The sequence below is a fragment of the Ischnura elegans genome, chromosome 3, assembly GCF_921293095.1.
Source record: "Ischnura elegans chromosome 3, ioIscEleg1.1, whole genome shotgun sequence".
Lineage (NCBI taxonomy): Eukaryota > Metazoa > Arthropoda > Insecta > Odonata > Coenagrionidae > Ischnura > Ischnura elegans.
The window spans coordinates 129,394,932-129,418,125 of record NC_060248.1 but is presented as its reverse complement, the minus strand read 5'-3'; the positions used below and the strand labels follow the sequence as shown (position 1 = coordinate 129,418,125).

Genomic DNA, 23,194 nt, shown 5'->3' with positions numbered 1-23,194 from the left:
CTGTTCACCCGCATAGGGAAATCTCCAAACAAAAATATGTAACTTTCATCTCCCAGGTCAAGAAATGTCCTGCTGCATATTTTCTTCGTTAATAGTGAATGGGTTAACAAAGCTTGAAGTTTGTTTTCATCATGTTCAGTGAATATGTCACAAAAAACTTTCAAGTCAATGGCAAGGCAGCAAAGTTCTGCATTGAATCAGTTTGCTCGAAATATTTCATGGATTCTTACATCACTCTATCACGGGTCACATTTTGAGCCCATTCATGCCAAACTAAATTTTTCCTCTAGTGCAATTTCACCACAATTACCCCAGAATTTCGTTTCAGCAGCAAAAAATTAAAGCAGTGTTAAGCCTATGCTCCATTATACATATATGCATAAGAAGAGTCCTTCATACAAAATCTTCAACATGAGAACCATATGCAAACATATATATTTAACTGAAAAGCACCTTAATAGAGCTGCAATCAGCACTCTCAGGAACTATTCCCATTACAGCTTCAGCAGCATCAGTTAGGTAATTAACAGGATGGTATGTGTTACCATACAGACACAGAAAAATATTTCTCCAAATCAGTCCACTTTTCACTTCTGAGGATTCAATTTTGAAAAAAAAAAATAAGTCAATTTCATTTGAAAATAGTACCCCTCATTACCTTTCTACTAGAGATTTATAGCAAAAAGAGGGTGACTACATTAAGAGAAATACAGTACTTGACAAATTTTGGGTACTTTTCACAAATATCACTCAAAATGTGAAGAATGACCTATGGATCTAGGAGTGATTACTCAGAGCTTAATCCTCAAAAAATCTCAAGAATTGCTGATAAATTAGGCACAAATGCATTTCATGTTTCTAAAGTTACCGTATATGTCTGAATATAGTCCCCCCTTTTTTTCCAAAAATGCCTATGGAAAAGTAAAGGGGGGGACTACATTCAAGCGCATTTTTTTAACTTTTCCCAAAACTCAAATTTAGGGGACTATAATCGGAGAAATACAGTATTTTCACCAGCAGCATTTAAAGGCACTGAAAACAAATATCAGAAAAACCTCACTGAGCATTGTAATAGCAAATATGTAATATTTAGTGATTTTTCTGGGTATTCTTCCGCATTTATCCATTATCGAAACGCAGAAGAATACCCGGAAAAATCACTAAATATCATCATAATCTCCGCGGAAGTCTACTTGGAAACTTTAGCAAATATGTATACCTTGCACCCACTTCCATTGGATGAGCAGTTTCAGGTGAGGCTACAAGATGAGATGGGACATCAGTTCTAGGGATTTCAAGGAATCGGGCGATGGGAGGGAGGACCACAATAATACATTTGGAAAGGCATGCATCTCCAACGTAATCACTCTTCAGCCCAGAAAGAGAAATTGACCAAACCGCAAACATTAAAAATACAACAGCAAAACTGTCACTTAAAAAATTGTTAATTTTAATTTTAAAAATAAAATCACTGGATTCACGCAGTTTCATTAAAAATATCTCAACATTTTACGAGGTACAAAAACAATAATATAATAACAATAAAATCAAGTAAATGAACATACCCATGAGAATTTAGATCCACACTAACTTACTTGAGTATCCACAAACATCCCTTGATATCTACTCTCCCCAGAGTATATACATTGCTGTCGGAATTCAGATTTTTGTACTGGCAGGTCACTGAAACACGTATCACTCCAACACAAAGAAAATTAGGGGCTTTCTGGCACATCCTCAGGCGGACTCCACTCACACAAATCACTGTCTTTCAAGTTCAATATTCAGAACTATGTATTATCTTTTGACTATCACTGGTAGCACTAAAACAAGTCAATGTTTAACACAACCTTGGAGATAAGCATCCCTTTATGTGCTATCACTGTGGGTCCACTTACACCTTGTGAGTCACAATCCACAGCTTGCTAAGAACCAGCTTTACGATGATATTTTTATCAGGTCAAGTTTAGTCCATGGGGCAACCATCATCAATTTGTTCGTTTGATCAGCCACTTCATCACATTGGATGGACAAGCACATGGACTGTGTTGGCCGTTCGCTATTCTTGAACATCGCCCACTCCCTGTCCCGGCGCTGCCTGCGTCAGGAAAACGGGAGTTCCACCAGCTGCCTGAGAGGCCACCTTGAACATGTAATTATGCATTTCATTTTCAGTTGGATGCCATTTTAAATGCTCACCCACCACAAATAGCAGGTTTTAATACAGTTACTTATAAAATTTTAAAAATAAGCCTCCTTGAATGCGAACATATTAACACGTTGCGTACGGATGGCGAGAATTCTTGTCATTTTTTCCCGAACGGATGACGAAGATTCTCGTCATTTAGGCGCGTCAACCTAAACAATTTTAAAGCGTACAATACGTATTCGTTAGTACGTTTTCAGTTGTTGTTCATTATTCACAATGAATTGATGCATCATAATGTTTGATTGGGTAAAGTTATATTCAAAACATTAGCTTTTTAACCATGTTTAAACCAAAGGCATTACGCCCTAATAGGCACATATTTCCAATCTCAACACCTCCACCCAGAATTCCTAGGAATTTAAACACCCCGGTACGCAACGTGTTAAATTGCAGCCAAAGAACAGTGACAACAGTATTACATAGCAACAGCACAACAGTTTCATGCAAGTATGTCCAAATGTCAATGTTCTTAAATGTCTTTGACTTGTCAACTATTGAAAGTAATTGCTTGCATGTCCAATCAGCCAAATCAAGAGTGTTACATCAACAGAGACGGAGCACTTAACCTAAAGCTTAGCATTAGAATTCAAATCTTAAAAAATTAATTTTATCCCTTTTCAAGAAGATAGATGAAAAGAGTACCAAGACTGCATGTTCCAGATGTGGGAGAAACCAGCATCAAATGGGCTGTATTACCTGACTAATAAAAGGCATCAAAGACGGAAACACAGCACATACACTAGTAAAAGCGGGCCTTCTAATGCAACTGATAATTATGCAAGAGTTGAGATTTATTTTTATTTTCCATCAAAACCATCTTCTAAGCCTGGAGAATGCTTGAACACAGATTGCACTCATAGATCAGAATGTGAATGTCAACTATGTCATTCCTGACTTATATCACAATAATATGTCAATCAATATGTACTAGGCCGCAACAATAGGGTAGTTTCCTTCATCAAAGAAAACGAAAGGCATTGATTGCGATTCGTTACCCACCATTAGTGTATTCATAATACACAAATTATTTGGTTTTTGAAATACCGGTTTAGACGAATGGCAAGGGTCAAATTTTATCCTCATTTGAAAAAGGCCAGATTGGCGCCCATGCGATTCCACTCCACGTGACGTCACAGGGACCTAGTTTCTACACGAGAGGATAGGAGTTATACATCGTCTGAGGTTACCAATGCATGCATGAGGCACAGAGCTCAGGGAAACATGTCTTAATAATCACCTACTAAAACTGGCTAAGGTCGGAAAGTTTTCTTCGTTTGATAAGGTATTAATAAACCTTTTTTAAGCCAAGCGCTACCATTCAGCAAGGTACTCAGCTACCCGCTGGCAGCCTGCGACGTATCAGCGCTAAGCCTCGCCTCAAGGTCACCTCACCGGGCGGGAGGGGGAACCAGAAATACGACGTACGGAGATATTTTCCGGCATTCATACTTGAGCGTCGCGTTTTTGCGCGCTTGAAAATTTTCACTTTTCATTTAATCGCGAAAAATAGATATTGTCATTTAAAAATCTAAAATCTTGAAATACGTACTCCAGGAGTAATAATCTTTCGATTAAGGCAATAAAAAAATAATAGGAAACCACCCTATTATCACACTGCACCATTAAATACATGTACAGAGATTATTTTTTATGGTTATCCTTTAAAATAGCCCTGTCATAGCTATGTGAATAACCATATTGGAATGGGCACAGGTAGTTTCTACTCTTATGTTCATTCCATCACTAAACCAGGTTTCCATTCGTTATGTCATCATCAGGCCTTCACTTTGATGAAACCATTATGTGTAATCGGTGGATGAATAGAACAGAGAGGAAAGTACCAGTCACGATTTCAACAATGACCTCCATGATATTCACCAAGCTAGGCCCTCCACAGTTTAGTTATCTTGTAATGCTAAACATGCCTCTCTTTGGAGTTCTCACCTGAATGATCTGTGGCTGTCCCTGGCCACCCACCACACTCTGCTGCTGGATGGCTTGAATAGGAGCCGTTTGGATGATGATTGGCTGATTTGTGCCGCCCTGGATCTGCATGCGGATCATTTGCAACTGAGCAGGGGTGAGCTGAATCTGAAATGAGGCAAGGTTATTCACACGTAATTCATTTATTAGTGAACTCTTCTGCTTAAGGTAGTTTTACATACAGCCCATTCACTCAGCCTGTCCCGCCTCCAATATTGAACTTCCCTCTTCAATTTACAATAAGGCCTATTCACTACACCATAGATTGAAACTGCAGCAACCTAGAACTCAATTCCATTAGACATACAGAGTCTCTAATAAGTTTCCAAATATGAGCTGTAGGTATGTAAGTGAATAAGTGATGCACATCAAATAGATTTGAAAGATTTTCATCTGAAAGATTTAGACTTCTGGGTAAATTAGAAAAATCTAATAAATATTATTATAATATGATATGGGAGTTTGCCTTCAGTGCTTCGCAAGAATTCAATGTGGTGGACTAGTTTTCGCTGGCTGTTGCAAGCGGAAAAAAAATTTCAGAGCATTTGCCCAGTTCTCAGAGTTTCATGCAAATTTCCCCAGAAGACCAAAATTCTCATAGCATTCAAAATCTTACAGGCTAACTGACACCCTGTAGCCTAATCCCATATAAACCTTTACTATAAAAGTAACCAGACACAATTTTTTTTAACTTAAAAATTCAATTTTTTGTGCTACAAACGTGAGTCACCTTCGAAGTACTCTCCATTTCCACTGATACATAGGTTAAAACGTTTTTTCAGCTACACAAAACATATTTGGTGCCTATCAATTCCGATGCCTAGCAGCACCACATTCGATATTCTTTTCACCTCCGTAATGTGATGAAAACATTTCCTTTCATCACCATTTTCATCAGGCGGAAAAAAGGAAATCACAAGGTGCGAGATCTGGTGAGTAGGTAGAGTGAGGGAGCAGTGGCGTGCAATTTTTTACCAAAAACCCAAGTTGAGGCCAGCAGCAAAACGTGCCGCTTTTTGATCAGGAGTCAACAAGCAGGGGATGAATTTTGCCGCAGTGCGTCTCATTTGCTAATCTTCCGAAAAACTCTGCTGCAATGAACTCCACGAAAGAGGAGATTGTTTAGTGAGTTTGTCAATAGCACACCTCCTATTCTCATGCATAAGGGCACAACTTTTTTCCACATTTTCATCAGTTCTGGACCTGGAAGGCTAGGCTGGGTATTAAAATGTCTTCGATCAACATGTTGCCATGTTTGAATTGTGAATACCTCTCGTGCACCGGAGTTCTTTGTAAGGCATGTTCTTTAAAAGCTGTAGACAACAAATAAACCTTGTCCAACTCAACTTTACTGAGCAGAGATCAAACTTCCAACCGGACGGAAATGTACCGGACGCTGTACGGTGTTCTCGAATATCAGCCATTTCAAAAATTGAAGAGGTCAAAATACTGTTTGAATGTAAACTGTCAAAGGGGATGATGACTACCACCATCTAAAGCCATACCGTTTCACATACTGACTCAGAAATGATGAAATAACACCCATTAGATGGGAGAAGCCCCAAATATATATGAGTGACACTTGCAGCGATTTCCGTCCGGTTATATTTGGGTCCCACCACATACTTCTTCAAGCAGCAAGATAATGCCACTTAGCTGTGTCGTTCTCGTAGATTATATCTACTGGTGCCATGTATTTCAAAGGTTTAAATAATACACTTAAATTTACATATTACTTTTAAGTATTGTTCACAATGGAGGTGCTTAGCTGCCTCATTCCTTCTTTTTTTCCAGGAGCATATTGCAATGACAGGCAAGTTGTCAACCCAAATCGATGTTAGGAATTCACAATAATTGCCACAGGAAAAAAATTTCCCCAGAACGGGAATTGAACGGACCCTTAGACCTGTGGACGGAATCGAGCTTTCCGGACCACTGTGCTATCCATGTTCAATATTCCATAGCAATTTACCAAGGTTCATGGTGTTAGGTGTTAGTTAATTCAGTAACCATGTTTGTGTAGTGGCCTGCACAGTAACCCAAAAAACCAATGGTTTGATTCCCATTCCAGAGGAATTGTTTCCCATGGCAATTGTGAATTTCAACACCCTTCACATGACAGATTAGAAATATTTAACATGACATTTGAGCAGCTTTCCCTTCCCACTCAACTTTGACTAAAAACAACAAAAATTTCAATTATATCTTTGTCAAATTTGCCACTTTTTGGGAGTTTAAACTATTCAAGGGATATTGTTATTAAATCAATGTACCAACCAGATTCACCCTTGTGGTAAAACAACGCCCCAAACAAGAGACACCCTCAAACTCGTTCATTTATTAGAAGGGAAACTCACAGGTATTTGCTGGACTTCCCCGCTGGGCGTGACGATCTGCTGGACGATCTGGATGCCACCCCCAGCACCACCCAAGGCATTAGCCACGGCCTGCGCCTGCTGCGCGTGGGCTTGTGCCTGTGCAGCGGCCGCTGCCTGCTGTTGCTGCTGCTGTTGTTGCTGCTGTTGCTGGGCAGCGGCCGCAGCTGCCTGCAGTTGGATCACTTGCTGTTGCTGCTGCTGCTGTTGTTGTTGTTGTTGTTGCGCTGCCTGCTGCTGAACCACCTGCACGGCGTGGTGCACCTGAACCGCCTGCCATAGTGAGACAAAAGAGAACTCATGTCAAAGAGCTCATCAACTGGTTCATTTCAACTGGAGATGGGTGGGTTAGGCTCTCAATTCCAAAAATTATTAAGCTTAGCACCAGAATCTCAACTGATGACATAAAGAATCAGTATCAAACAATAAATACAGAACTCGCGGGGAAAAAAGGTTTGTTTCAGGTGAGGTGGGGGTGGAACCATTCCATTATAAATGACACATCTTTGCAGGTTCCCCTTAAAAACCCAACTAAATAACATAACCGTGCTTTCAGATGCACACAGCCCTTCACAACTGACAATGATGCGACAACGTCAAAATGCATCGTGCAGAGAGCTTCATAAAGTTTTAAAATTGAAACTTCAAAAAAATTATTAAGATGCAAAACTTTCCAAAGGTATACTTCATACAGGCTCTATCCACAATGATTAATACAGAAATTTGGTCTGGAACAGCTGCTGGAACAATAATGCTTGGATGGGTTTGGTTTTGGTATTCGTTGGGGAATGGTTTTCATACGAAGGATCCCAAAGTTATTACTTGGAAAATAATGCCATTGACCATGTTCCCTCAAAGTATGAAGAAGCTGTACAGAAGAATTGAAATCAGCTGTTATGCCTTTGACGACTTTCCTTGGCAATGAGACAGATAAATGCCTGGCATGGAAAAATAAATAATTTACACAGTTTTCAAATATTTTTCCCAGAATAGATACCAATTGCAATAGGGAAGTATCTTGTATATTTTCAATAATATTTTTCTCTATACATATATCTTTATGACATTGGATGATTACGACAAATTGTTTTTGAGAAAGCCATGCAATGGAAGCAGAAAATCAAAACAGATGAGCTGCGTTAAGTCATTCCCAAATCAAAATTAATTTTTTTTCATATATGTACCTTAATGTCCCAACTTAACAGGAATGAGTAGTTTGTGTAACGACACTCTATCCTTAAGTGATGGTTTCACATAATTTGTATCAAATGGGTGGCTATTATTATGTTAATGGGTATAACATTCATTTCCTACACAAATAATACATAATGCAGAACAGAATGTGAATGGTATCTTCTTAGGTAGGTGAATAGTAGAAAAAGCAACACCACAAGCTTACCACATTCTTACTACTACCTTTACAGGATTACTTTAACTTTCATAATGCAATTAGGACTGAATGTTTTTTTTGCTATGATCGCAACATTCTAATTTCAATAATTCCAAAAAGTACAGTGTTTGATACTAGTGTTCAATTACCAATACCAGTTTTCGATTAATAGCTATAAACTGAACTTTGCCACGCTCATTTTACCATAAATTTCACATCTAATTTCAACAAACTCAAATAAAAGCCATTAATATCTTATAATAATTAGATTTCACATTCTAGATCTATATAATACCTGTTCAGGTCCTGGGGAAGCAGGGGTAGCAACAGCTGCTGCTGGAGATGCCCCTTGTGACTGAACAACCCCAACAGTTTGCAGCTGCCCACCAGGTTGCAATATCTGAATGGTAGTTGGAGTACCTGAGGCAGAGGCTTGAATTGTTTGCTGGCTTGGACTAGCTCCTACTTGCTGTGACTGCTGCAGAGCAGCTTGATGTTGCTGTGCGAGTTGAAAGTAATAGTGAACCTGAAAGAAAGGAATGAATGCAATATAACTGCACAACTCATTGAGCATTTGCATTGAAAAACCATGAGGGTAATGTAACCATACTATAAAGAAATACAGATGGAATCATTACTCTAGCCTGTGACAGAAAAGGTCAGGACATAAATAACAAATATGTGAATGACTAAGTATAAAAAGTCCAACCCTAGGACTACCAGCTTTGTTATGGTGGCAAAAAGAGCTTAATCTCACCAATATCGCATTCTTATCCAATAAGGTGAGTAAAAATGAAGTGGTATCATACAAACCTGGTCAGGATTCATTGAAGCAGTCCTAACATTAGCATCATCTCTCACTTTATTCGGCTTTAGTTCATCTCGAGGAACAATATCTATTAGAAAATCAAACTGATCAAACTTTGTTATTGCCATCGCTATGTCATTCCGCTGAAAAATTGAAGAAATTATAAGTGAACTACATGAAATTTTATGACAAAAATTCATTCATTAAGTAACTCCTAAGACCATAAGCTATACCTGCAGGGTCCTTCGTTTATTATCCTCCGTATGCACCCAGGCACGCAATGTAAGCTCATGAATAAAGATTTCAGCAGCTTTGGCAAATAAAAGCGGGGCTTCTCCACTTATCATCTTAACTTCATCGTCAAGTTTCATAATCTTTTTTATTCGTGCCAATGGAAGCATTTGCTGCTTCAAGTCCACCTGTAAGGAAGGTGTTGTCAGTTGTGTTTCGCATTTAAAGGAAGTGGTAGAATGCCACCAGTGACTGAAGCAGAAAAACCTGACAAAAATACATTCATTAATATCTTGGGAACTAAAGTTAACGCCGTAGGCAAAGTGCAAACTTACAGAGGCAGTTTTCTTGATCTCCTCGGTAACTTTAGGCCAAAATGTAGACAGTGCTTGCTGAGCTTCCGACAACGACTGACCTGTGCCTGAACCTTCACCATCTCCATCAGCATCACTAGCATGCATGAACACAATGTTTATAACACATTATTTCTACGAAATATTGAAAAATATTACGTTCACAATTACATGTCGAAAACAACTTTATAGGGGGACATAATTGATCCTAAGTTGGCATACGTACGCGTTCACGAAGAACACAGACATATTGAATTTTTCCCGATTCAGCTGGGGAACAATCCTCTCACAGATGATTGTTTATATCCCATTCACGTGTAAATTCACATGGACTTCGCGGTCAGATCAAGTCACCCACAACCAATCAGTGAGATTATGAGATGTCCTCCAATCGTTACACAAACGAGAGACAGCCAAACGCCCTGAGTGGCCCCATGGAGGATCTGGCAATTAACGAACGAATTTGGTTCGCTTTGCGCAAGACGTCACTCAGAAATGAAATGGCCGCTTTCCTCAAAGATAGGAAGAAGGTGTCCTCTCTTATTTCTCCTTCATATTTCATTGTCCTGGAAATTATACTCATCATTATCTCAGAATAGATACAAAAACTTATCAGATATATATTTAAATATGATTCAGGTATAGCAAGCAACTCTTACTGGAGAAGCAAGGCTTCTATAATAAATTATAATTGAAAGCTTATCGAAATTTTCCTTCTTATATTCAGTCCAACGTGAGAATATTCCTACCGTATAATTTTCTCATATTTGCCTAAAATTTTGATTATGAATTAAATATTTATGAATTTCACGCCCACTATTAAACCAAGCGGAATTAATGACAAACTAAAACTTAAATTACAATAAGTGTTTAAAAACAAATTCCCAAAAAAATCTGCGAATTTTTACGCGCTAAAATCTTTCTCATATCAAATAGTATCATTTCTGGTTCCAAAGCTTCTGATCTTCGTATCTCTGTTATTTATGTTCCTACAAAATTCTTTCGGTTTATGTGAAATGAGGACTATGGTAGAGGCTAGTGGCGAATCTATTGGGGGGGGGGGCTAAAGCCGATTCTGCACCTAACCACATTGGGTCAAAGCACACACCAGGTAAAATCGAAATTTTCGGTGGTTACTTCTTTGTACAAATGTATTTAGTCATAATTTCCGGTAAATTTACCCACTATAACGAATTGAAATGCAAATAACTTTTAAGCTTATGACCTATTTTACAGGCTTTGGCACTAATAAAACGACCTACTACAAATACTTATTTGCGTTCTTTGTTTAACCAAAGAATGAGCCTAAATCACCGCTTTTAAGTCTTAAAAATCCCAAATATCTAAAAATCCCTTTTTGACTGGGGAGGAATTCCCCAGGCCTCCGTTTTGCCTCCCCCTTGGCCCAATCCTAGATCTACCACTGGCTATAGGAGGTTACCCCCCAGATCTCCCACCTATAGCCTCCCCTTGTCCTTATCCTGTATTCGCCTCTGGTAGAGATCGCAAGTAACTGCTTTAATATAGTTAAAAGGGCATGTGTATCACATAAATCGGTTAAAGGTATAGAAAAAAATTAAACACGCATTGGCAGCATGTTTTTTCGCAAAAGGGCCAGTTTATTTAAGATATCTTGGTCTCCTGACCACATGTGGCCTTCCATACAAAATCAGAATTTGATAACTCCAAGGCACCTTAAAAAACGAACCGATTGTAAAAATTATCAGACTAATTCTCAATGGGCCTGAGGAAATTTAGTATATTCTGAGACATATTATAGAAATAAAAATATATTTTTGGTTTTCTTTTTATTTGAACAAAACAAAAGCGACAAATTTACAAATCCATCAGAAACGTATCAAAAGTTTAAAGAACATTGTGTATGGCAACGAAGAACAAAAAAATGTTCTTGACTTTGGAGGGTGTACATTGAAATTTATCAGTGATGGTAGTCATCAGCGGGTTGCTTCACCCAATATCCGTACGGCGCGTGATGATCGCCAGGGCCCCTGTACACTTTGATTTGGACTCTGCCGTGGTGCTCTGAAAGGATGGAAGGTATGATCATGTAGGTACACATGTATAAAAGAGTCAAACAGAAAGATAAATAAGAGGAAGTGAAACACATAAACGGGGAAACACTACGGCGGTATGGAAATGGACTGAAGGCCAGGGGCGCAGCTAGGAATTAAGGCTTGGGGGGGGGGGGGGGGGGGGGTTAGATGCATTAATACCAGGGTGTGTGGGGTATGGTATACCCACCAGGATGAGCGGTATGTGCGAGATCAATAAATTGCGGAATTCAATAAATGGCTGAAAATAGTGAGTTTTACGGCTTTCTGAGGGATATTTTGTAAATCCTTACACTATTCTATTAGTAATATCAATCCAATTGAGTAAAATGGATTAAACTTAAAAATTTCTCTGAGCTCTAGGGGGGGGGGGGGGGAATTTATCCCCCAAACCCCCCCCTCGCTGAGCTGCTGATGAAGGCAGTACCTAAGCAGCGGAAAAAATGTCAGCTTGCCACGGAACTTCCATCGCACAAACAATTTGAAAAATAATATCATGCAATACAGGTTTATGGGTAAGGTATAAAACAAGTGAGTCATCAGTCCTTCGACAGGATTGAGGAAATAAACATACCATGACCTGATGCCGATGCTTGCAAATCCGCCGATGGTCGATAACCCGATGCCGCGACTAAAGCATCTCCGTTGCGATGAGGAATCAGCCGCTCCAAGGGTATAGCCGCACTCAGGGCAAGAACTCCCAGCATCAAAATCACGACACCCTTCTATGGAATAAAGATCAATATCAAGACACAATTCACGGCGCACATCCACTGCAGAGGTCGACATGGTATCCAAGGCAGAAATACGTCAGTAGCCTCACCATTCCGTTCATGGTCTTCGTCGAGCGATTTGTGGAGTCTTCACGGCAAATCTCCGGGGAACGATGTGATTTCTCCTGGAATCGCAAGGCCCTTATATCCTCGGGTGAGAGTTGCCCGCGGTCTCCCGGTGGCGCCTTTTTTCCCGCGAGCGCAATCATCGAGGCGCGACGGAGGAGAAGAGACAAACCGGCACCGAAAAGCGGAGAAAACGCTCCAGTCGGAAGATGGCACGGACTTGAAGTTTCGTTTTCGCGCCGAGCGTTAATTTTTTTCTCTGTGCACCCCAGTGAGCAAAGACTCTCGATTTCTGTGCCTCAAAAACACTTGGAATGCTCTAACAGGCAAAAAATGTTCCCGCGAACGTCAAAGGACGACTTTCTTACTCGGATGTGTTTAACCGCGGATATTAGGAAATTTCCTTTTCCTCATACAATAATAAAAACTCGAGAAAAAATACCATTTCAATGAGTATGCCTTACATGTATGTACATGATAGTTTTGTACGGTCTAATGGAATATGGGGTCACTTTAATGAGTGGGATGAAAAAAGTTAATGATATCGAAGTTCGTTGCGATGATTTAAATGCTATAAAAATGCAATACAAATAATAAAAGCCGCAGGGAGAAATTCATTTCCATCAATTTATTGTTTCTCAACTCAAGTTCTTGGCTAAAGTTACTGAACTCAGGATAAGTGTTTTGTGTAAATATATGTAATTCGTCCTTTGAATGCCGCATGTAGTCGATAAATTCATATATTTTGTTTTGCAGCAAAGAGAAACTCGGATATCCTAGAGGCATCACAGCTATTCTTCATGAAATTCATCAAGCAATGTTCGTTCCATCGAATCAGAAAAAAATCAAGGTTGGTTACGAGCCGACATCATTAGAGCCGGCATCTTTAAGGAGGTTTCGAATGACCCTTAACAACTTCCCTCATTCCAAATTAAATAAATGGAAATTAGAAAGTAAATGAGAAACTCGTAGGTATCAAAAAAACTGCTTTATTTCATGCTCTGACATTCACTATTCCACATTCAGATACGATCGCAATCCATGATACGACATTTTTCAACTAGCCTCGTCGAGGGAAATAGCTGAGGAAAACATTTATCTCAATAACTGTGAAGACAATGGCTTTAACCTACCTCTTCCCACATATAATTAAATGCACAGTCTTGTAAATAAAATTTATCTACGTCCTGGAGATCAGAAGTTCCGTATAACTCTCGGCGTAGTCGTGAAGTGAAAGAGATAGCTGAAGAGGGAGTAAACTTCTTAGGTATTATTGCCCATGACGTGCTCCAAGATTTACTTTGGAGCTATAGACATTTGTCATGAAAAGTATTTAAATTAATTCCTTTTTCACGCAGATATTTTTAATTTTTTTCTAAGAATACCTTATTACTTCAGAACTAAGAGGCGAAACTTATCAAAAAATATTTTATTCGATAATGCGCTATGGTGTGTATTTTAGAGTGTTTTTGTTGGGTGGCTAGTAATAGGCAACTCTCTTTCTATCTCGACTCATGAAGACAAACAGCTCTTATTTAAAATAATGAAACAAAGACAATCGAAAAATATGTATAATATAAGCAACCATCGTAAGTTTTACTCGGAGATTTAAGTATTTCACAAAGTAAAATAATATTTATTGGCAATTTCTAGAATTATTGAAAAAGTGGCGACTGGTCTCTCGTAATTTTTGGTTACATTGAAAAGATGGCATTTTTTTAAGAAAGTTTTTAATCTCCAGCTTGGAAACAATATTTAAAAACAAATGATGAATATTTAAAAGTGGTTGTAATTTGTCTTCGAATATCATACCTCAAACGTATACTGGATTGTAGGTATTGCATACCACCAAGGCGCCGCGGAAAGCCATCACAAACCGCCAAATCTTCTCGAAAAACAACGACCGTGATCCGCCCCTGTACACGAACAATTTTTTATTTTTTTATATGAAAATCAATTTAATCCCATAATAAACTTTCATTCATAAAATCTTCATATCTACACTAAATCACCATACCTGGGAAAGATGAGCCGCATAAAAATAAAGCGCTCTGCGATCTTTCGTTGGCTTACATTGTTATTAAAATTATTATGCTAATATATTGAGCACTGGCCTAGGTTTCGGTAGAGGTAGGTTGTGGGAAGTATGCCACCCACGCAAAAGTTAGATCTTCAACATTTCTTGAACGAGTTTTTCAATTATTTTTTCACGAGTTCACTCCATCAGAACGAGCGCCGGATTAAGGTTTTGCACATTACTTCCCGGAAAGGGAATGAGACCAGGGTGTCCCGATAATTTTTAATGTTTAAATCGAGAAAGCCATTGACGAAATCAAAGAGAAGATTTTGGGTGCCAACGTTCTCGGAGAAAGAATTAGTATAATGCGATTTGCTGACGATTTAGAAAGCAGTCATAGGCGGGACAGAAAATGATTTGCCAGATATGAGCTGAAAGCCAACAAAAAGACGACTGAAATATTAGTATGAAGCTTAAGAGAGGAGGATAGAACAAACATAAAAACTGAAAAACAAAAGCTTGATGAGGTGAAAAAGTGTTGTTACCTAAGAAGCTGATTCACCAACAATGGACGAAGCAAGAAAGAAATAGTTCTTAGAACAGCTCAGGTGAAGAGGGGTTTCTACACAAAGAAGAATCCAGTGGCGGATAACGATGGGGGGCACAGGGGGCGCACACCCCCCTTTGCGAACCACCCGTATTGACAAACATAGCAAACCAAAATTGTAACTTTTTTATATCATAAGATGGCATTGTCTTGAATATGTGTATAATATATCACTTTAATTAAAAATTTCTGAAGCTCTGCATATGACTTGATTATTTTTTATTACGATAAAAGTAAAGGTAACTTCAGATATCTTTTGCGTTCCCCCTTGACTTTTCTCTGTATCCGCTATTGGAAGCAGTGGTGGCGCAGCGAGGGGGGGATTTTGGGGGATAAACCCCCCCCCCATAGCTCAGAGCAATTTTTAAGTTTAATCCATTTTACTTAATTGGATTGATATTACTAATAAAATAGAGTAGGATTAATAAAATGTCCCTCAGAAAGCCGTATAACTCACCATTTTCAGCCATTTATCTTAAAATTCCGCAATTTATTGATCTCGCACCTACCGCTTATCCTGGTGGGTATTCCATACCCCCACACACCCCAGTATTAGTTGCACCCGGAGACGGAGATATAGGTTGCACCTATATCTCCGTCAAAAGTTGCGCCTTAATTCCTAACTGCGCCCCTGACTGGAAGAATCTACGTATAGCTGAGAATACAAGCATAGAAGTAAGGCAAAAATTCATCAGATGCTATACATATGGAGCATGTTTCTCTATGGAAGCGAGCCTTGAACGTTGACAGCAGCATACTGTTCCGCAAGTTGGCTAAATGTAGCAGGAGGAGTTGGGTCATCCGCCGTTTACAAATAAAAGGTATAGGCAACCCGCACACTTACCTAGCCTTCCCAGAAGCAAATTTCTGGATAAGTGGGGAGTGGTCGGAGCGGGAACGTGCAAGGCAGGTAAGAGGAGAAGGTAAAGGCATGCCGAGCGTGGATATGACGGCGTGAAGTAGGTCGCATGCCAAGCAGGAAAAACAAAAGGTGGAAGAAGGCAACAGCTGTTAATTCGGATGCCTAATAGATGCTCCTGGGTACAGTTTATTTCCATATGCTCGAGTTATTTGATTTTATACAAATTGGGTGGTTTCCTATTATATTTTTATTGCCTAAATCGAAAGATTATTACTCCTGGAATACGAATTTCACACTTTTATATTTTTGAATGATGATATCTATTTTCCGCGATTAAATGAAAAGTGAGAAATTTCAAGCGCGCGAAAACGCGACGGCTAAGCATGAATTCTGGGAAAATGCCGTGTTACGTCATTCTGGTTCCCGCTGTCGCCTTGTGAGGTGACTTTGGGGCGAGGATGTGTACGCCGCTGAGATGCAGGCTGCTAGCAGGTAGCGCCTGGCTTAAAAAAGGTTTATTAATACCTTATCAAACGAAGAAAACTTTCCGACCTTAGCCAGTTTTAGTAGGTGATTATTAAGACATGTTTCCCTGAGCTCTGTGCCTCATGCATGCATTGGTAATCTCAGACGATGTAAAACTCCTATCTACTCGTATAGAAACTAGGTCCCTGTGACGTCACGTGGAGTGGCATCGCATTGGCGCTAATCTGGCCTTTTTCAAATGAGGTTAAAATTGACCATTGCCATTCGTCTAAACTGGGATTTCTAAAACCTAATAATTTGTATATTATTAAAACACTAATGGTGGGTAACGAATCGCAATCAATGCCTTTCGTTTTCTTTGATGGAGGAAACTACCCCATTGAAACACTCCTTTCGCCCGCATCCCACCCCAGTAACCCACCCACTAAATGGCTCTAGGGAGGCTTCATGAAAATTATTTCAAAGATGATGATAGGTACACTGCATTGAAACTGATCGCATGAAATCTTTATTGTGCAGAACATCCGTGCTTTCTTTCTTTCCAAAACATCTCGAAAGTGTTCTTCAAATAAGTGGCCGATTAAAGGCGTGGGCGACCGCTCATCCCCCCTCCCCTCCACCCCCCCCCCCCCGCGTAAATTCTCGAAAAATTGGAAATAATGCAATCTTTAAGGTGGCTCTCCAAAGTTTTTAACTCGCCAGCTGATCGAACAAAAGTTTAAAAGAATACCCAAAAGCTACATCTCTACGCAAATCAGACCGCGGGCATAGTATCGCTAATATGTATTGCTTACAGTCAAAGCGCTGCGGAATATAATGCACAAAACCCAAAACAGTGATCATAATCCGCATCTGCTTATGCGGAGGTAAAAAAAACGGCCATGATAAAATTACTGCTGTTTATTGTGCTTACTTTGAGGAAGTTACGGTGGAGTTTCTGACCCTCCCCTCCATTTACATGGCCTTTACTAGGGTCCAATCAGGAGCGGATTAAATTCGATTTTCATGAGGGTAGGAGGGATTCAGTGATTTACGTCTTTCTTTCCGTTTCCACTTGCCGACATGCAACACCCTTCAACCAAAATTTTTCAGATAGGCATAGAAAAGTGACCTTTAGAAATCCATCAATTAATACTAAAATTTATTGTTAAATTTTAAGGCGATGAAATAAGCTCTTTCAATAACGAAATACCTAAAATAATTCAATCTTTGTTTCCCGAAAATTCGGGCCCGAACCACCACCGCAGTATCACCATAATAGTATCACCAATAATTAGGGTCCCGTGATTAATATTTTACCGGGGCCCGAAATTTCGCGGCGTATGCTAGCATTTCACTTCCACCCTATCTCCATTCACCCGATTTCCAACCTTGTTTATGTATTGTATACCTTGATATATTGTCGGCAATCAGGCAAAAAAAACAGATTTGCCGTTTATAGAAATATTTAGGATTGCAGTAAATGTCAGACTTTAGACGTTGCAGACTATTTACGCATTCCCAACTATAGTTTTCAATGAGCTCCCAAAATGTGAATAAACCATCGGAACGTCTCTTGCATAGGAATCAAGGAACTACATATTTTCACAATACTTCGCACAAAATGCTCTCTAGCTGCGTTTTGCAGGAAGTCGGGGAATTTAACGATAAATTCGGGAGAGGGGACGGTCGGTCCACCTAAATCTAACTACATGATTAGCAATGAAAGGCTCTTCGTTACGTTAAGTGAGTATAGGCCATAAAGAGCGTTTATGGGGCCCTTCCCAAGAATCCCAAATTGAGGGCCCGAGACAATGACTCCCTCCATCCACCGCGAGGTCCCCTTTCACAATGGGACATCCAAACATGATATGCGCGCAGTGAGGGAGGGTGGTAAACCCCTCCCCCCCCCCCCAGAGCTCAAAGATTTTTTTTAATTGAAATATTTTAATATCACAAATTTTGAAACTAATATTAGGGGGGGGGGGATGACTCACAAACAAAACACCAAACTATTCACACAAACGTAAAACTTACCATTTTGAACCATTTATCTTAATAAATTTCTGGGGGAGGGCCCCCGCACATCCCGCTTACCCTGGCGGGTATTCTATACCCCCCAGTATTATTTGCACCTAAAACCACCCCTAGCCTTAATTCCTAGCAGCGCCTCTGGACGCGCGAATAATATTTTCTGAGACATTATAACCACGGACTTTTGATGTATAGGGGCCAGTATGTTGAGTCTATTTCGGCGCTCAGTTTCCTTAACTATGTCACATCTAAAGTCTACATAATGTATAAGTCCGGATAGCGAGTGATGGGTTCTTTAATGAAGTTCCTATCCTTTGTAGACGTTTCGGCTCTGCCCCAAGCCCACAAATTTCAGATTTGAGGTAGAGAAAAACTCCACAACAGACTTTATCCTCGATTATTCTATATGTTGCTATGAGCAGTAGCGGATCCAGAGAGGGGATGGAAGAGGGCGGCTATAACCCACACCCCTTAGAGTATCCAATTTTCACTAGATAAAATTATAATATTGTCCGGACCCCCACTACTACTTGGAGGTTGCTCCCTCTTTGTCCCTATCCTGGATCCGCCATCGGCTCTGAGGATGGAACTTATAAAAGCCCTAAATGTTGGCTAAGAAGAGTAACTTCATTAAAGGGCCTACACTCGCTATCCGGAATGATATATTTAAAAAAAGTAGCAAAAAACAAGAAGGCTGTGCACTCTGCATGTCATGGGATGCCGCATTCACGAGAGAAATGCTGCTGCCGGTAAACATTTCGTTTATTTCCACAGAAGGGTTCCCTCCACTACCTCATTATTGTAAGACAAGGGAGCTAATCGTGACCAAAAAGAAGGTATATGTACATGGTCGACGGGTTGGGCGGTAAGATTAATTCAGCGATTGAGTATAAAAAAAACAGAGCTAGTTCCTTCCTTTAGGGCTTCCTTGTCTCCATCTCAACAAGCAAATGCCGGAAAAAGTTATTCGAGTAGGGATGGGCTTCCGCAAGACGTCGAGGAGACTAAATATTAGAAAGCCCCAATTTTCCCACGTCTATTTTTCCGAAAATCACTCGTGCGCGACGGCCGGTAGACCTCCGTGCGTGAGGGAAGTGACGCGGGACATGAAAAAAAAACGATCAGCACAATGGTATTGGTGGCAACTATCCACCGCAAAGGTAAAATTAGGTGTCAATGAAGGGAGAAAGTAATCGAAATCCATATGGAAGACTTGGATTGCCGGATGGGAGAATGAACAGTGGCGCCGACTCCGTGGGGCCTGAGGGGGCCCGAACCCCCTCAAAAATTCGTTATGGGTGTGAGGAAAAAATGTGTCAGGCTTGTCGATTTTCCCCGGAGTGTCCAGATATCGAGATTCGAGTTATCAGGGTTCTAATGTCGATCATATGACTCTTTTAAAATGCTTAAAAAACTTAAATCTCACTGCTTATAAAATTTCCCGGGGCAAGATCCCCCCCATCGTTTGGGCCCCCCCAATATTTTTGTGAGTTGGCGTTCCTGGTTAAGCCATATGGTCACACCAAGAGCGTAGCAGAGCCAGATACAATAGGGGGCGCCCCCCTCCCCTTGCGGGGCTGCCTGCATTGCCGAACATTGCACAACCACAATTGTAACTTTTTCTGCATCATAAGATAGCATTGTCTTACATATGCGTATAATCATATTAAATACATAAAACTATCTTAAACTTTGCCTGTAAATTGATTATTTTTCATTATGATAAAAGTGCATATCGGTAGCTGAAATTATCTTTTGCGCCCCCCTTCAGTTTTTTCTGTATCCGTTACTGGAGTGGGTAAGAGTCGTTTTTTTCAAGGAGGTGGGGCCGCTAACTACTAAACGGGATACGAGAGATATGACATCAAAAAGGCTATTTTGAAGAATCTTCATCGAAAATGTAGAAGACACCTGGGCGAAGTTTAGAGTTTTATGTTGGGAGGCAGGGAGGAGTAGCAATCGTACTGTGGGGTTTGGGACTATTCCATAGCCCACAAGTGCTCCTGGAAAATTTATTTAAATTAGCCTATGCACGCAGCACTTAATGTACCACCTAATGTAGTCTAAAATTTATTTAAATTTTGAAGTTTTTGTTTTCATAGTACTAAAATGTAGAAGTTTTCTATTTTTTTGGACAAATAGTTAAGTTGGGGGGAGGGGGGGACAGGCTCCCTGAAACTCTGCCCATGACAAACCATGAAATATTAACAAGAAACACATTAGCAGTGAAAATGTATTGACCTCTTGCAATGAAGAACTGGGTTGGAAACCCAAGTCCTGTGGTCACTATTTTGCTACATTCCAAAATTTAACCACAGATTTATATTCTGGCATAAAATGAACTAATTTTTCATATATAAAGAGTAATGACGAATCAAATTCAATTCTTAATTTTTATAAAATTGTTGTCAGAAGTGAATTTACATTTTAATACTCTATTCTGATTAGAATGATTTCAAACTATACGTACATATGGCGAGTCCTTTTTCCTAAAACAACTTTATAAATAGCATTAAAAGTAGCCAGTCTCATACGGGTCCTAAATGACTCACTAGGCACAATCGAAAGAACATGTTTTCTGAGAAGAAAATGACTCATGAGGAATTATTGCTTTAACAGGGCACAGAAAACACTAGTAAAAACAATTTAAAATGCAGAAAATAGGGCTTGGTAAGGGGAAAAGGAAAAATGAAAGACGACCTAGTTTTAGGAACACGTTGTTGTATCTAGAAGATGATGGCTATCTCGGTGGGAATCTAGAAGATGATCTCTGCAATTTATGTAAAGTATGTATAAATCTCATAAGGGAGGGACGAATGACAGAAAATACTAATAGGGTAGTTTCCTTCTTCGATTCACAGCCCTGAGGACGATGACCGAGTCGGACATCAAAACGTCGGCAGATATGGAGTTCCTGACCCAGTGGTGATCCCAAGAACCCTTCACTAATTGTAAGTCCATTCGCCGGGAAAGCACGAAATCTTTCTTCATCCTGGATACGGCCTTGCTTGTGCCCCCAGAAGGAAATCCTGGATCCGCCCCTGATAAGGGTGTATTACAGGCAAGTCAGTAGTGGTTGCCAGAAATGAATTTCCCAATGAATAATTACAATGCTAAAATATTACCTAACATCATAATTCATCTGATAATCAAACTCGTTTATGGTCTTCCTAGTTTTTATGCTAAAATGTAAGCTCAGACTGTTTAAAATACTATAAAATTATGCAAGTTTAATTGGTGACAGGATGAGCTAGATTATGTCGAACAAATGAATAAAGAACAGGCTGAACAGTATGCATCATTCAGGATTTTAGGATGACAAGTATTAACTAGCGAAACTAATAAAACACTAGCCTTAATATATTATTTAGGATCTACTGGAACAGGTCCACTCACCACTGTTGATCATGAAAAAAATTGCAAATTAATTTAGTTTATTTCTTAAATGTGTACAATACGTTTAATATATTTACATACATGACACTTGGCAAATATTGAGATAAACTTTTGTTATATGTTATAGGAATGCAATCAGTTTCCTGACACAATTCTTCGTACAGTGTTGTCGAAATTCCTAGAATAAAACCCACGAAATTAATTGCAAATTGACACATATGTGTAAGCTCATAACTAAACCCATAAACGTACGAGACTTACTTTGATGTAATTGGATCACCAGGAATGTAAAACGGGTTACACACAACATCAGTATACGCTGCGTGCAAATTCCGGAACATCTAAAACGAAATAATGACAGTTATAACCTTGATACGTGGTATTTACCGCTGTTGCAGCTATTGGCTAAAGCTTACCATTCTAACTTCATTGTCCCTTAATGAAGTACTCGATGATTCTACCACTACAATAAACTTGATTCGAGTGTTTGTAACATACCCAAATCTACTAGCGTTAAGGATTTGATACAAGGGACAATTTTAAAATATAAAGGAACTCTAAATACAGAATACAGAAACTACACGGAAAGGATACATTTTATGCTCTTCCGTGCTATAAAGTTGACCAATATAAAGCTCCCTCACATCACGATCTCCAGTGGTTTTTAACTTTTCTTCAACCACATCCAAGGAAGTGTGCACGCGGTAGTGGAATTGGAGCTCTTGATTTGGATTCAGACATAAAATATACTTCGGAGAGTTCTGAGAAGATAATAAATTTAAAATGTACAATCTCACTTAATGGATAAGATAAATCAGCAATTACGACTCAACATCATGTCATACATCTTTGCCGATTACAGCTACACACACGGCCATTGTAACGAAGGTTTTCTTCTCTCACTCATTCGAAATGTTTATCTTCAGGTAAATAACAGCCGACCGCAGTAAACAAAGCTAAATATGAAATGAGATCGGTAAATTGTCAGAGCGCACAAAGATATCGTATTTCACTTGTCCACTCCCATCTCCTCCATTGTGGCGGGCCGTTCGAATACACACGAAAAATCATCACGTCTGGCAGAAAAAACAATTTCAGAAATGCCCTAAAATACTCAAATTTGTCCTATTTCTGGGATAGCATTCAGAACCCCTAATTGACTGGCAGAGTATACCTTTGAGATAAGGTAGCAAAATATTTTGTTACAGATGAGGATGAAAGGTTTTCAAAGACCTCATTTTGAGTGCCCCATAAAACATTCTCCTACATCCGAAAGGACCAAGGGACAGAGCCCCAATCAAAATATTATCCAACCCCTATAATCCTTGTACAATCCAGTTAATGGAAACTAACCCAATCAAAAATTCCTAGTCAGTGGCCAAAAGAAGACAATCAGCAATTTAGAAAGAACAGGATCTAACTATGAAAATTTTTTTTTGAGAACTAAGGCCCTGAAATCATGAATGCCACAAACCTCAAGATGAAATGAAACCATTGAATATAAACATCTGGCTTGATGTGAAGGGTAATCAGCCATTAATACCATATATAGT

The 23,194-nt window shown here is 39.4% G+C and overlaps 3 protein-coding genes across 3 annotated transcripts; all 3 read right to left on the bottom strand.

Moving 5' to 3' along the window:
• Nucleotides 1–1,428: 1,428 nt before the first annotated feature.
• Nucleotides 1,429–9,770, bottom strand: LOC124156564 (nuclear transcription factor Y subunit gamma-like). The gene is made up of 8 exons (XM_046531186.1): nucleotides 9,576–9,770; nucleotides 9,332–9,446; nucleotides 8,999–9,184; nucleotides 8,771–8,908; nucleotides 8,253–8,483; nucleotides 6,550–6,840; nucleotides 4,154–4,300; nucleotides 1,429–2,143 (listed from the first exon to the last, which is right to left on the bottom strand). Exons 1-8 carry the CDS (start codon nucleotides 9,596–9,598, stop codon nucleotides 2,060–2,062), a joined length of 1,215 nt encoding a protein of 404 aa, XP_046387142.1. The 5' UTR covers nucleotides 9,599–9,770; the 3' UTR covers nucleotides 1,429–2,059.
• On the bottom strand, nucleotides 9,620–15,035 carry LOC124156565. Its single transcript, XM_046531187.1, has 3 exons — nucleotides 12,245–15,035; nucleotides 11,996–12,146; nucleotides 9,620–11,392 (listed from the first exon to the last, which is right to left on the bottom strand). The coding sequence occupies exons 1-3, from the start codon at nucleotides 12,401–12,403 to the stop codon at nucleotides 11,289–11,291; spliced, it is 414 nt and encodes a 137-aa protein (XP_046387143.1). The 5' UTR covers nucleotides 12,404–15,035; the 3' UTR covers nucleotides 9,620–11,288.
• Nucleotides 15,036–21,662: 6,627 nt separating this feature from the next.
• On the bottom strand, nucleotides 21,663–22,646 carry LOC124156563 (trafficking protein particle complex subunit 2-like protein). The gene is made up of 5 exons (XM_046531185.1): nucleotides 22,487–22,646; nucleotides 22,236–22,402; nucleotides 22,058–22,145; nucleotides 21,903–21,982; nucleotides 21,663–21,819 (listed from the first exon to the last, which is right to left on the bottom strand). Exons 1-5 carry the CDS (start codon nucleotides 22,517–22,519, stop codon nucleotides 21,777–21,779), a joined length of 411 nt encoding a protein of 136 aa, XP_046387141.1. The 5' UTR covers nucleotides 22,520–22,646; the 3' UTR covers nucleotides 21,663–21,776.
• Nucleotides 22,647–23,194: the final 548 nt, after the last annotated feature.